Source organism: Eublepharis macularius, chromosome 5 (assembly GCF_028583425.1).
Source record: "Eublepharis macularius isolate TG4126 chromosome 5, MPM_Emac_v1.0, whole genome shotgun sequence".
NCBI lineage: Eukaryota > Metazoa > Chordata > Lepidosauria > Squamata > Eublepharidae > Eublepharis > Eublepharis macularius.
The window spans coordinates 29,662,607-29,678,050 of NC_072794.1; the positions used below are offsets into that span (position 1 = coordinate 29,662,607).

Below are 15,444 nucleotides of genomic sequence, written 5' to 3' on the forward strand. Positions count from 1 at the left end.
AAACGTCCTATAAGATGTTCTTGCCTCTTCGTCGCGCCCCCGCCTCCACACTCGCTCTAGTCGTCTCAGAGACCGCTTCATCTGGCGAAGCTCCTTGGTAAACCAAGGAGCTACCCGTTTGCGGGCTTGGAGAGGACGGCAGGGGGCAATAGCGTCGATGGCTTCGGAAAGACGGCCATGCCAATCATCCACCAGCTCATCTAACGTACTGCCAGGGGGCATCGGATCCCGCAGAGCCACCTGGAAACCAATTGGATCCATAAGCCTCCGCGGGCGAGCGTAAATCCGCTCACCGCCCACCCGGGAAAGGAGCGGCATGCTCAGACGAGCCTTCAGAACAAAGTGATCTGACCATGGCACTGCATCATAGGCATCCAAGACCACCATCATCCCTGCCCCAAAAATCAAATCCAGCGTGTGACCTGCTTGATGTGTGGGAGCCGAAACAAACTGGGAGAGTCCTAGGGCCGCCATGGAGGACACCAGGTCAATGGCCTGCATGGAGGCATCGTCGTCAGCATGGACGTTGAAATCCCCGAGAACCAAAAGTTTCAGGAATTCCAAGGCCCAGCTGGCCACCGCCTCCAAGAGACCAGACAGGGAAGATGCAGGTGCAGTAGGCGGTCGGTACACCACGCATATTGCCAACCTCTCCTCGGCGTCCAACACTAGGCCCACACAATCAATGCCAGTAATTTTGGGGGTGGGGAGTGGTCTGAAGGAGAAAGACTCCCGAATGAGCAAAGCCACGCCTCCCCCCCGACCACTTGTCCGGGACTGGTGGAGGACCGTATAACCTGGGGGGGCTAGTTCTTTCAAAGCGACCGTCTCGCCCTCCCTCACCCATGTCTCGGTCACGCAAGCCAGGTCCACATTCAATGCTGCAAGATAATCTTGCAGCGTTTTGGTCTTATTATTTATGGACCTGGCATTGCACAGCGCCAGTGTCGGAGAGTGGTTTAATATCCTAGCCCCACAACAGGTATATCTTGGGATGGGACGCAGATTGGAAGGGCACCGAGCCCTACCATGTCTCAATGCCCTTCCCTTCCATAATCTGCTCCCACCACCATACCTCCCGCGTCCCCGGATCACTGGGATCCCCGACCCCAAGCCGGCCTCCTCACCAATGAACATAGTGCTAACCCACCACCCTCACAAAATCAACAGCCCACCAACTATCACAGACTAAGCTATCAAACATACACAAAACCCCAATACCCTACCAAATTAACAACATAGACTACAGTAACTAACACACATAGTATAAAAACAATAAACAGTAACAAGGCGAGCAGTCCCCTAGCAGCAGTCTTATAGGCTGGAGCAACAAGGGGCGGGGCCGGGCAGATGGAAAGCCCAGCCCTTGATGGAAGCAGCTCCCTTGGCAGCAGCGGCAGCAGCAGTGCAGGCTACAACAACCTTTGTAGGCTGGAGCAACAAGGGGCGGGGCCAGGCAGATGGAAAGCCCAGCCCTTGATGGAAGCAGCTCCCTTGGCAGCAGCAGCAGCAGCAGTGCAGGCTACAACAACCTTTGTAGGCTGGAGCAGCAAGGGGCGGGGCCAGGCAGATGGAAAGCCCAGCCCTTGATGGAAGCAGCTCCCTTGGCAGCAGCAGCAGCAGCAGTGCAGGCTACAACAGCCTTTGTAGGCTGGAGCAACAAGGGGCGGGGCCAGGCAGATGGAAAGCCCAGCCCTTGATGGAAGCAGCTCCCTTGGCAGCAGCAGCAGCAGCAGTGCAGGCTACAACAACCTTTGTAGGCTGGAGCAGCAAGGGGCGGGGCCAGGCAGATGGAAAGCCCAGCCCTTGATGGAAGCAGCTCCCTTGGCAGCAGCAGCAGCAGCCCCGCTGCTATAGTGCTATAACAAGAGTGCTATAACAAGTGCTATATTTGCTATAGCAAATAGTGCTATAACAAGAGAATGCTGGTTTCAGAGAAAATTCCGTGCCCCCTGAAATGGTCCCTTTCACTGTAAAGGATGAATGCCATTCACCCCAGCCCTGATATTCTTATGACTGTGAATTGCCTGGAGTAGAGACTGTATATGTGTAATTATCATTGTGATAGAAAGGGTACAGCAGGAAGACTCACGAAGTCAGAATAGCCATAGGTATGGGGTATTGTGCTTAGCCTCTAGCAAGGGGAAAGGCACATCTCCACAACGGAAGGGGCTCAAGACTTATTTTTTTAATGAAAGCTGGGCATTCAGAGAACCTGGTACACATAACTGGTATAGTGTTACATTAACATAATGATATTATAATACTGATCTTTTTTTAAAAAATGCCAAAACTCTGGTGACCCAGGGAAAGGGTGGTGGTGGCTCCCTCTGGGGGATTGGAGCAGGGAAACTTAAGGGAAACCTGCCATGTGGAAGCCTGTTGCTGCTGCACATTATCAGCAGCCATACCAGCAACTAGGAAACCATGCAAGCCTGACCCTGCGTGAAGCTGCCTTATACAGAATCAGACCATCAGTCCATCAAGGTTGGTATTGTCTGCTCAGACTGGCAGCTGCTCTCCAGAGTCTCAGGTAGAGGTTTTTCACATCATCTACTGCCAGATCCCTTAAACTGGAGATGCCGGGGATTGAACCTGGGTCCTTCTGCAGGCAACGCATGCTCTTCCATTCAGCCACAGCCCCTCTCCTAAACTGTATGTGAAAACTAAACAGACAGCCTGACAAGCAGGCACAAATTCAGTAGCTGTTTTAGTCAGAGGTAAAATCTTTAAGTACTCTCTCTTTCTTTGGGGGCCCAAAGCAGAAGATAGGAGGCGGCACTTCAGCCACTTCCCTACCAGTGCACTGTACTGGCCTGTACCGACTTACTTTGACCCCTGGCCTTGGGTAAGTTTCTGTCACTGAGAGCCAAGCTACAAGTGACGGCTGACACAGGTTGGACACTTGTCAGCTTCCCTCAAGTTTTGATGGGAAATGTAGGCATCCTGGTCTTGCAGCTGTAATGGAGAGCCAAGCTGTAAAACCAGGACGCCTACATTTCCCATCAAAACTTGAGGGAAGCTGACAAGTGTCCAAACTGTGTAAGGCGTCACTTGTAGCTTAGCTCCTAGCCCCATCTGCAGCATCAGGATAACAGTAGTGGCCTGTTTTACAAGACTGTTGTGCCCATTTTTGAAACAAGATATGAGGAAAACTCTATGCATTATCAACAATGATATTCTCCATTCTTCCAGGGCAGTTGGATTACTTTCCTCACTGCAGCGGTCATGGCAACTTCAGCCTGGAATCATGTGGCTGTATCTGCAACGAAGGCTGGGCTGGGAAGAACTGCTCGGAGCCTCTTTGCCCCATGGGCTGCTCAAGCCGGGGTGTGTGCGTGGATGGACAGTGTATTTGTGACAGCGATTATAGCGGGGAAGACTGCTCGGAGGCCCGCTGCCCAACCGACTGCAGCTCCCGAGGACTGTGTGTGGACGGAGAATGCATTTGCGAAGAAGGTTTTGCTGGAGAAGACTGTAGTGAGCTGAGGTGCCCTGGGGACTGTTCAGGGAAAGGAAGCTGCGCCAATGGGACTTGCATCTGCCAGGAGGGCTATGTGGGAGAAGACTGCGGGCAGCTGAGGTGCCTCAATGCTTGCAGCGGGCGTGGATATTGCCAAGAGGGCCTGTGCTCGTGCGAGGATGGCTACCAAGGGCGAGACTGCTCAGCAGGTAGGACTTCGTATCAAAAATAAGGCTACGTGTGCTCCCGGGAGTCCCTGTTTCCCAAGAATAGACCCTATTTTTTCTGGTTCCTGTTCTTTTGATGTCATTTGGAGAATAAAGGACATATAAGATAACTTAGAATTTAAAGAACAAAAGATAAGACTTGCTATTAGAAAGAAAGATCAGCTTCAGTACTCATAATTTCCTATCTCAGCAACACATCCAAACTGAAAGAGCTTCGCCAAACGAACAAATTTAACTTGCAACTCTATTGATTGTTTTTTTTCAGTCACCAATTAAAACTGACCTTCACTGAATAATCAGCTAAAGCTTCATTTGATTAATCTATCAACTGAACTATTTAAGGTTTGCAGCTTTTAATATAAATGGAACTATATGTTGAACTCAAAAGAGTAACACACAACACAAGATAGATCAAGATGGGTAGCTGTGTTAGCCTGTCTATAGCAGCAGAAAAGAGCAAGAGTCCAGTAGCACCTATAAGACTAACAAAATTTGTGGTAGGGTATGAGCTTTTGTGAGTCACAGCACACGTCTTCAGATACCGCTAGAATGTGAGTCCATCTTGGGGAGTGGAGTGATTACAGAAGCCGAATAACAATAATGACAATAGCAGGCGTGATTGGATAGGGTGGGGCATGCAGAGGAGTAGTGGGTGTGGAGAAATCAGCATTGGTAATGAGATAGGAAGCTTAGGTCTCGATTCAGTCCAGGTGAATGCATTGTCTTGATGACTCAGGATGACTCAGCTCAACCCCACCCCTCCTGAGTAGATACAAATGACCTACATCTTTTCCACACTGTGACACTGAGAGATCTCTGTCTTTTGGTGCTACACCTCTGAAGATGCCAGCCACAGCTGCTGGCGAAACGTCAGGAACTACAATGCCAAGACCATGGCGATACAGCCCGGAAAACCCACAACAACCATCAAGACAATGCGTACTGCAATGCACTCTATGCGGAGCTGCCTTTAGTGTGAAAATTTCAGCTCCTAGGATGTTAACAGGTCAACCAGGACACTGATCAAGGTTGTCCCCTCAGCTGGATAAATTCCTAGAGATTTGGGAGTGGTACCTGGGAAGGCACTCAAAAGTGCCATAGAGACCGCCTCTCCAAAGATGTTATTTGCTCCAGGAGAACTTATCCCAGTAGTCTGGAGATCAGTTGTGATATCAGGAAAAATCCAGGCCTCATCTTGAGGTTGGTAACCCTAACAATTATAAAGCTGCCGAGCATGTGATGACTTTCATTCTGAAACAGAAAGGTGCTGAGACTCATAGCAAGGAGTGGACAGGGAAGCCAAAACAGCCATATAAAAGGGTCCTGCCACCATGTAGTTACTAGGGTTGCTAGCCAGCAACCAGCAGATCAGAAGGGGGGAATGGGGGCGACCATCGGTAACAGGGTAACATCACTTCCAGGAAAACTCAGAAGTGACATTATGCCTCTCTAGGAATCACCAGAAACTCCAGGGCTCATTTGGAGGCGGAACACACCGGAACAGTGTTCCGGTAGATCTGAAAAGAGGTCATGTGGGTTTTGGCCCCGCCCCCGTGACTCCTTTTCCTCCGAGTGCAAGCCAAGTGGGGCTGGGCTCCAAAGGAACGTAAGCTGCTTGGATTCATTCTGCTCTGCTGCTTTACTTTCATTTGTGACTCGTGGGGGGGAGAGAGAGAAAATGAGTGAATGAGTGCAAGCCAAGTGGGGCTGGGCTCCAAAGGAACGTAAGCTGCTTGGATTCATTCTGCTCTGCTGCTTTACTTTCATTTGTGACTCAGGGGGGGGGGAGAGAAAATGAGTGAATGAGTGCAAGCCGAGTGGGGCTGGGCTCCAAAGGAACGTAAGCTGCTTGGAATTCATGCTGCAACTCCCTGACAGAGCTCAACAACTGATGGATAGTTAGTGGGCTGGAAGGAGAGAAGGTGGTGCCATGCTCTTCCATGTCTGTCATGTTGTGCCTGGGCCAGCACAGGGCAGTGGTGGGCACTGTCATGCTTGTGCCCCTTCTCAGTGGCTGCACTGGGCCCAGGCCAGCATAGGGCAAATCCAGGTGCTGCCATGCTCCTCCTCATGGCCACACCACATCTAAGCTGGGACTGGGTAAGTGGGCAGCAGAGCAGCCCCCTGGATTTTCACCTAGTAAAGTCAATAGCCAATCTGCCCTTGATAACCCCTGTCTAGACTGAAATCCTTACTCCAAATCCTTAGAGTTGCCAGATGGCCACACTTGATAAAAATTTGTTGATCATGTAGGGACCACAAGGTTTGGCAAGGAGCACCAAGCTAGAGGCAGAGAAGTAGGCAAGTGGCACCCACCGCATCCCTTGGCAGCCAATTCCACTGATAAATTACTCTTAATGGGAAAAAGTTCTTTCTAACATCCAGCCAGTACCTTTCCTCCTGTAAGCCCATCCTTTCAAGTCCTATCCTCTGTTGCCAACAGAAACAACTCCCTTCCCTCCCTTAAGTGACAACCTTTTAAATACTTAAAGAGGGTAATTATGTCTCCTCTCAACCGCCTCTTTACCAAACTGAACATTCCCAGATCCCTCAGTCTTTCCTTGTAGGGCTTGGTCTCCAGGCCCCTGATCATCTTGGTTGTTTTCTTCTGCACCCATTCCAATTTGTCTACATCCTTTTTGAAGTGAGATCTTTAGAACTCCACACAATACTCTAGGTGGGATCTGACCAACATGGTATATAATGGGACAATGACATCCTGTCAACAGGAATGAAAGTACTTCATAAAGCTGCCAGTTGTCCAGTGGGGGAATAGGATTCCTTGCGCCCAGCCTCTGCCCCTCACCACCACTCACCTGGCTGGTGGGGGGAAATGCCCAGGGAATGAGCCTGGGAGGCAAAAAGCCTCCCAGCCCAGCAAGCAGCAGCCACACTCCAGCAGGCTGCAATGACATCACTTCCTTAAGTGATGTCATCATGCCCAGAAGGAAGTGATGGCATTGTGCCTGCCAGGAGCAGTGCTAGGGATCCCAGACCCCCGGTTGGGACGGGGGATCTCCCATCCCCACTCCCCAGACCCCGCCCTCACTTACCTCAGCAGCGGTGGGGCATGCACCTTCCTTGCGCGCTCCCCGCTGTGCGGCGCGCTCCCGTGAGCTGCAACCGCTCAGGTCGGGTCTGTTTTGGCCTGGATCAGGGTTGCTGCGGAGCACGGGAGCACTCCTGCACTCCACAGTGCTCAAAACAGGCCCAATCCACGGCAAATGGGCCCGTTTTCAGCAGCTGCAGAGTGCAGGAGCGCTCCTGCACTCCACCTGCTCCCCAAAACAGGCCCATTCTGCTGCGGATCAGGCCCATTTTGAGGTGCTACAGAGCACAGGATTGTTCCTGTGCTCTGCAGCGCCTCAAAAACTGCCTGATCTGCAGCAGAATGGCCCGTTTCAGGCGCATTCTGCAGCGCCCAGTGCTCCACGATGATGTCACCCCTGAAGTGACATCATTGCACCCCCCTCTCCCCAGAGATCAGTGCCAGCCCCCTGTCCCCCGCTGGGAGATTGAGGGTGTCTGGCAACCCTAAGCAGTGCACGCTTTGCACACCCATGAAGAAGTTGCATCCAGGTTAGTGCTAGGTCCCCCCCTCCCACTAGGAGGATAAGGGGACCTGCCCACTCCCCCTCTTGCTTGGACTCTTTTTGCCCACTCTTTTTTGCAACTGCCTCACACTGATTGAGAATGAGAGAGGAGGGGAGCTGTCTGCTTTTACTCGGGTTGCCAGGTCCTGGTTGGGAAATTGCTGGAGATTTTGGAGGTGGAGCCTGGAAAGGGTGGGGTTTGGTATGGGGAGAGGCTTCAGTGAGGTATAATGCCATACAGCCCACCCTTTAAAGCAGCCATTTTTCCAGGGGAACTGATCTTTGTCACCTGGAGATCACTAGTAATTCCAGGAGATCTCCAGCCAGCACCTGGAGGCTGGCAACCCTATGGGAGCCAGAAGGGGCCAATCAGCTTGGAAGGGGTGGGTGAGGTAGGTCAGGCAAAGCAGCTCCCCAAGTTAGAAGGAGAAAGAGGAAAGAAACATGCACAAATGAGCAAAAATTATCTGCCCACCTTGCTGTCAGACTGTGGCTAAGTAAGGTACTCTCTGCAAGATTCCCTTTAGAAGCAAGAATAAGTCCAATGTCTGGCAAAGGAAGCTTTATTGCAGAAAAGATCCATTATAGTCCACTGTCCTGAATAGGAGACTCAGGATGGTACATGATCATTGTTACCAATGAAGAGCAAGCATAGGATACAGAGTAACAATACCCATCTGGAACAGCCTCCCCCCACAGTTCTCAAAACAACATCTTTCAGTCCTGGGAAGCTGCTCTCCTTCAAGGCCAATGCCTGGTGGAACGGTGTTAGACAAAACAGTCTCCTCTGGTGGGAATGCTGCTTGGGAACCGGTGCACCTGAGGAGAAAATACTTAAACACTAAAAGCATTAGAAAATGGAGTCAGTATAGTTAAGATATATATTGGACCTGACATTTCTGCCCCCCTTAAAATAGATCCCCCCCTGGTTTATATGGGTAGCGAGTATGAAAAGCTTTGGTTAACCTAGGAGCATGAACATGTGCAGAGTTCACCCATTCATCGTAACCAGAATCAAAGTCCTTCCATCTAATGAGGTAAAAAAGCTGATTTCTCTTGATTTTAGAGTCCAAAATTTGTTGTACCTCATAGTGGATTTGGTCGTCAATTAAAGTTGGAATGGGTGGAGCTTTGATATGCCATTTGTTGTCTGTGGGAGCTTTCTTCAAAAGGCTGACATGGAACGTATCATGCACATGGCGAAGGTTCTTGGGCAATGTTACAGCAACAGTCACTTTATTTATTACCTTGCGCACAGGAAAAGGTCCTAAGAATTTCAGAGCGAGTTTGCGGCTTGTCTGAGCTAGCTTTAGGTTCTTTGTGGAAATATACACATGGTCCCCTGGTTGCAATTCCCATTCGGCCACACGATGGCGATCCGCGTACTTTTTGTAATCCAGTTTGGCTTTTTCGAGGTGTCTCTTAATGATAGTCCATTGCTGCACCGCCTCCCCCCACCATGAGGATACATCTGGCAATTTAGAGGAATGGAGAGGGGGTGCGTCCAACGGGAAGGGATTGAAGTGAGTCCCATATACAATTTTGAAGGGGGCTTCTCCCGTTGAAGCATGTACACTGTTGTTATAGGAGAATTCGGCTAGAGGGAGAAGGTCCACCCAGTTATCTTGTTGGAAATTGATGTAGCAACGAAGGAACTGTTCTAATATTTGGTTTGTTTTTTCGGATTGCCCGTCGGTTTGTGGGTGGTGGCTTGAACTGATACCTTGTTCAATATTCAACATTTTCAAAAGCTCCCGCCAGAAGTTGGCAACGAACTGTCCGCCGCGATCCGAAATCACCTTGGACGGAAAAGAATGTAATTTTACGATGTGTTTTAGAAACAGATCCGCTAGTTTTCGAGCGGAGGGTATAGCAGTACAGGGGATAAAATGGGCTTGTTTGGAGAACAGATCTACCACAACTAAAATACAATTATGTCCTTTTGAAAGAGGTAGATCAGTGATAAAGTCCATGGAGATTACTTCCCAGGGCCTGTTCGGCGTTTCTAATGGTTGCAGGAGACCCGGAGGTTTCCCTTTCCTGGTCTTTGCGCTGAGGCAAACAGGGCAGGAACTAACGTATTGGGAAATGTCTTTGCGCATGCCCGGCCACCAGAATTGTCTTTGAACTAGGTGTAAAGTTTTCAGATACCCATAATGTCCAGCAGTGGGAGCATCATGACAGCGCCGCAAGACTTCCAGCTTAAGGCTGTCCGGGACATAAAACTTGCTCCCAGCTAGCCAATCCCCCTGTGGGGATTGGGTTAGTTTGTTTCGCGGAGCTTTATCCCCCTCCTTCTCCACTTCAGTTTTAAGTTTCGATTTCCATTCTTGGTCGGCCGGGAGGGGCTGCTTAGCACGGCTGCGAGTAGTCACCACGCCCCCAAGTTGCTTAGGCGAGAAGACCGTGTCGACAGTCTCCGCCCGTTTGCTCTTATGTTGGGGCATGCGCGACAGGGCGTCCGCTAAAAAGTTAGTTTTGCCCGGGAGATAATTGAGGGTGAAGTTGAACTTGGAAAAGAATTCCGCCCACCGCAATTGCTTGGCATTCAGTCTGCGTGGGCTTCGGAGGGCCTCCAAATTTTTATGATCTGTCCAGACCTCAAAAGGGTATCTCGCCCCCTCCAGCCAATGCCTCCAGTTTGTGAGAGCTGCTTTCACTGCAAAGGCCTCCTTCTCCCACACATTCCAATTCCTTTCTGCCTCTGAGAACTTTCTAGACAAGAATGCACAAGGCCGCAATTTCCCATCCTCCCCCTTTTGCAGCAAAACCCCCCCTATCGCCGTATCGCTGGCGTCGACCTGTACTATGAAGGGGGACTGTTCGTTGGGGTGGGAGAGGATGGGTTCCGTTACAAATTGCTTTTTAAGGCATTCGAAGGCCGTTTGGCAATCGGGGGTCCATTGTAGTTTAGCAGAGGGTTTTTTGGCTTGGTCCCCTTTATCTTTGGTTTTCAGCAATTCTGTTAAGGGGAGTGTGATTTGGGCGAAATTTGCTATGAAGTCTCTATAGAAGTTGGCAAAACCCAGGAAGGATTGCAGTTCTTTGCGGGTGGTGGGTGTTTGCCAATCCTGGATCGCCTGTATTTTGGCTGGATCCATTTTCAACCCCTCTTGCGAGATACAATACCCAAGGTAAGTGAGTTCGGTTTTATGGAATTCACATTTGGACAATTTGATGGGCAGTTTATTCTTCATCAAGGTGGCCAGGACCTTTTGTACCATTTGAACATGTTCTTCCTCGGTGTCAGAATAAATTAAAACATCATCAAGGTACACCACCACCCCTTTGTACAGAAATTCATGTAAAACTTCGTTTATCATGGACATGAATACAGACGGGGCTCCCGTCAATCCAAAAGGCATAACTAAGTATTCATATTGTCCGAGGGGCGTATTAAACGCGGTTTTCCACTCATCCCCTGCCTTGATACGAACGTGGAAGTAAGCATCTTTTAGATCTAATTTTGTAAAGATCTTACCTTGGGCCACGACGTTGAGAAGGTCTCGGATGAGCGGTATAGGATAGGCGTTGTTGGTGGACACTGCATTTAGTCCTCGGAAATCTGTGCACAGTCTGAGTCCCCCGTCCTTCTTTTTCACGAAGAGAACTGGAGCGGCGTGGGAGCTAGAGGCTGGGCGGATGAACCCTCGTTGGAGGTTGGTGTCGATGAATTTCCGGAGCTCTTCACGTTCATGGAGACTCATGGGATAGAGTCGTCCTTTAGGCAATGAGGCTCCGGGTAAAATTTCCACCGCACAGTCCGTTCGTCGGTGCGGGGGTAGAGTATCAGCTTCCTCCTCCGAGAAAGCATTTAGGAAAGGCCAGTACGGTTCGGGTATTTGGTTGACTTCTTCTTGAGTGAGGAGGGCCTTTTCTTTGTAAGTTGGGTCCTCGCCCCAGTTTTGATTCCAACGGTGAATTTTACAGTTGGCATGATTGAAGGTAATACATCCTTGAGCCCAGTCTATGTAGGGATTGTGATCACATAGCCATTTGCTGCCTAGAATTAACGGGTACTTGGCAGTAGAGCTGATGACAAAGGACCTCTTTTCCCAATGTTGTCCCATGCCTGTGATCACCGGGATGGTTTCAGTTGTGACCGGATTCATGTTGGTACCATCCATTTGTTCAAAAATTACTGGATTTTGTAATTCCCGAGTTGGTAAGACTAGTCCATTGACTAGAGCTGGGGCTATGATATCTCTTGAGCAACCCGAGTCAATAAGAGCTTGCACCCGAATGTGCATTTTTCTCTCTGGGTTGATTAAAGTCACTGGCATGAATAAAATGGACCCAGGTGGCCGGTTCCGTGCAGGGACGGGCTTGGGGCGGATCTGTCGTTTGGGCCCTTTTACGACAGATCCATCTCGTATCCCGACTGGGGACTTTCTGGATTGACTTCTGCAGATGGGGAAGCGGGATCGTATTCCATAACTTCTTCCGCTTCCAGCCCTCTTTCTGAGGCTGGCCTTTGGGAAGCGCCGCGGCCTCTGTTTGCTCGTGGAGCTGGAGTCGGGCGTTGGAGCGTAGGGAACGGAGCAAGGGTTGGGCGCCGTAATTGGAGCGGAGGTCTTTGCACAGGCCGGTAGGGGCATTGTGCTGCAAAGTGACCAGCCTGTCCGCATTGCAAACACAGCCCTTGTTGCCATCTAGCATCTCTCGCTCCACGGGTGGCGTAGCCAGCTCCCCGAGCTCCCTTCTGTAAGGTCAATGGTCTTCTTTGTCCCGTTTGTTGTTGTTGCTCAACCAAACGGACTTCTAAAATGCGATTCTCCACTTCGCAAACAAGTTGAATCCAACCTAACAGCGTAGGGGGATTGTCTTGCATGAGGGCTCTGTCCAAAAGTCTCGGATTAAGTCCTTGTTTGAACAGAATAATTTTTGTGGACTCCTCACACCTGGGGCACTTGGCAGCCAATTGTCGGAATTTCGTGATATAGTCTCTCGCTGCCATGCTGCCCTGCTTAATGGCCTGCAATTCTGTTCGGGCCCTGGTTTCCTCTAAGGGGTCTTCATATTGTGCTCTGATAGCATCTACCAACCCCTGGAGAGTATCGAGTTCTGGGGCCCCGATATTATATAGTCCTACGTACCAGTCCGCTGCTTTCCCTTGTAAGCGGGAGCCGAGATGTTCAATTTGGCTGGCCTCGCTGCCGAAGAGGTGTCCCCACCGGTTGAAGAATTGCACGACTTGCACTAGAAAAAAGCCCAGTTTGGAGGGATCCCCATCAAAAGTGGCGTCCAGTTTCACCCAACCCATTGGGAGGTCTTGCCTCGGAGCCGGTGCTGGGTAGAAGTCCGCCGGAAGCATCAATGGCACTTGAGGAATGGGGGGACCCGGTTGTGCTGGCGGTGGCATCACCGGTTGAGCCGGGGGTGGCGGCCTCGGCTGGGCTGGCGGTGGTGCTCTCGGCTGGGCTGGTGGTGGTGCTCTCGGCTGGGCTGGTGGTGGTGCTCTCGGCTGGGCTGGTGGCAATGCCGGAGGTGCTGGCCGTAGCGGTTGAGGTGCTTGCGGTTGAGGTCGGTGCGGCGGAGTAATAATCGGCCGCTGAGGGGTGGGTTGGTGGGGTCGTAGTGGTGTAGGCCCCATCGGTTGGTTCGGAGGTGGTCTTACGGGCTGTTCCAGTGGCAAACGTATCGGCTGCAGCGGCGGGGTTAGTTGTGGTCGAAGCGGAAGGGGCCGCAGCGGCGAAGGCCGAATGGGTGGAAGGCCGCGCGGGCTTGCCCCTCCAGGCGTTGTTGTTCTGGGAAGCGTCGGCTGGCCTTTTGGCGCTGGTAGACCATCTCCCGGAGGTTGCCCGACGGGAACAGTTTCGCGCGGTTGACCAGGGGCTCCCTCCCCTGATGGAGCCACGGGTGCTCCCGCTTGGTCCGGCCGGACCGTTTTAGGGGAAGTATGGGGGGGTATCACCGGTGTATCACTTGGCTTTTCCTCCCCTTCCGTAGGCCTCTCAACGGGGGTCTCGTCTGGCGGCACATCCCCTCCCGTGATAGGAGGTTCGATGGGAGTCTCACCGGATGGCACAACCGGGTGATCCCTTCTCGGTGGAGTTTCTCGCTGAGTGGGAAGTTCCTTGGGTTGTTCTCCCGATTCGCCAGGATAGGTGCCCCCCTCGCCGGTAGGTGACGACCGCTGCTGAACTTCCTCCATCGGATAGGAGATGACACTCTGAAGGGTAGCTATCTGTATCGCCATCTCTTCAGGAGACAGTCTTTCCCCTGCCCCCATTGAGGAAATTAAATGAATGGCGTGAGCCAAACTTTCTTCCATATCCATCAGCTTAGCTTCTAATTGTTGTATACGACTTGGCCCTGGTTGTTCGCTCAGGGAACCTTCATTCGCTGTACTCACCGGGGAGAAAGGGCCCCACGGAGGAGGGTCCCCTTGGACTATTCGCGACCTCGCGGCTAGAATTCCCTTGGCCATACCCGTCACGGCCGAGATGCTGGTATCTACCGCATAGGTGCGACCTCGTATCTGCTCCCAACTTTGTTCAGGGACTTCCGTTGGCTCCTTCCACGGGGCAAGTTCGGAATAATCCCAACTCAGGGCGCCTCGGCGAGACGTGTCCCCCTCCATCTGCTCAAACGTCCTGTTCCAATATCGCCATGGTTGGCTGCTATCTAGTTCCGGGACGGTTTCTAGGCTTCGGCGCCCGTCCATCGAAACTCGTGGATGGAGTCCACCTGCCCGGCGCTCTCTGGTTTCTCGGGGTCTGGCTCCCCACTCCGACGGGGTGGGTACCGAGATCAAGGGGAGAGCGGTTGCTTTCGGCCTTGCCCCGAGGTTGCTTTCGGTCTCGTTCCGAGTACTGAAGTCGATGAGAGGCAGGGTAGAAGTGGAGGCTCCGGTTCCGTTCCTGGTTACTCCCAGCTCCTGGGAGTCTTGGGTTTGCACCGGTTGATTGTCGGGAGACGCATACGGATCAAACAAAGGATCCCTGTCCGGGACAACCTTGGATTCCGCTGGGCCCGACTCAGACATGATTGGTAACAAAATGTCAGACTGTGGCTAAATAAGGTACTCTCTGCAAGATTCCCTTTAGAAGCAAGAATAAGTCCAATGTCTGGCAAAGGAAGCTTTATTGCAGAAAAGATCCATTATAGTCCACTGTCCTGAATAGGAGACTCAGGATGGTACATGATCATTGTTACCAATGAAGAGCAAGCATAGGATACAGAGTAACAATACCCATCTGGAACAGCCTCCCCCCACAGTTCTCAAAACAACATCTTTCAGTCCTGGGAAGCTGCTCTCCTTCAAGGCCAATGCCTGGTGGAACGGTGTTAGACAAAACAGTCTCCTCTGGTGGGAATGCTGCTTGGGAACCGGTGCACCTGAGGAGAAAATACTTAAACACTAAAAGCATTAGAAAATGGAGTCAGTATAGTTAAGATATATATTGGACCTGACACTTGCAACACAGAAAATCATTCCTCCTGGACACCTGGACAGTAAACCCGTATCTGTCCCTTTCAGGAAGGGGGTGAAACCACTGTTGCTTGAGGAGGGGGAGTATCATCTTCTCCTGGACTTCCCAGTTGCCCACCACTGGTGGGTAATCTCCCAAGGGTTTGTCCCATTGCCCACCAATCACTGGTGATCAGCAGGAGGTAGCAAACCCAACAGCAATCACCCACCACCGGCAGGCAACCAAGAAAAGCGCACACTGGGCACGCTTCTGGTAGGGTGCAATGATGTCACTTCCCAAAGTGACGTCATTGCACTTGCCACGGGCATGCTCCTGTGCTTTGCTGGGGCCTATTATGGTCCCAAACAGGCTGAATTTGCCCTGCACAAAGCACAGGAGCACACCCATGGCTGGTGTGATGATGTTGCTCCTGGAAGTGATGTCATCACGTCTCACCAAGAGCACCCACACGAGAGGGTTCAACTCCAGGTAAATCCCAGGTCCTCCCAACTCCCACTGGGAGGGTATAGGGACCTGGGAACCCTATCTTCTTCTCCTTTTAGATGAAGAAATGTAGCACCAGCTACATTTTGCCTTCCACCAGTCCATTCTCCATAGTGAAGCCCTAGGGTTTGATTTCTTTTTTTTTTCTCCTTTAATTCATCACTTACTTTCTATTTTAACACTTGAGCCCTGGCCCCCAACTCTGTCCCTTTGGAACTGTTTCTTGGAAGAACTCTTAGTTA

The 15,444-nt window shown here is 51.2% G+C and overlaps 1 protein-coding gene across 1 annotated transcript in view; it reads left to right on the forward strand.

The window, feature by feature from the left end:
* The window catches only part of TNR (tenascin R), a 135,097-nt gene that overhangs the window by 9,940 nt on the left and 109,713 nt on the right, over positions 1–15,444 (forward strand). The window contains exon 2 of the mRNA XM_054980608.1: positions 3,196–3,672. Coding sequence (XP_054836583.1) covers positions 3,196–3,672 — 477 coding nt within the window. The remainder of the gene's footprint in view (positions 1–3,195; positions 3,673–15,444) is intronic.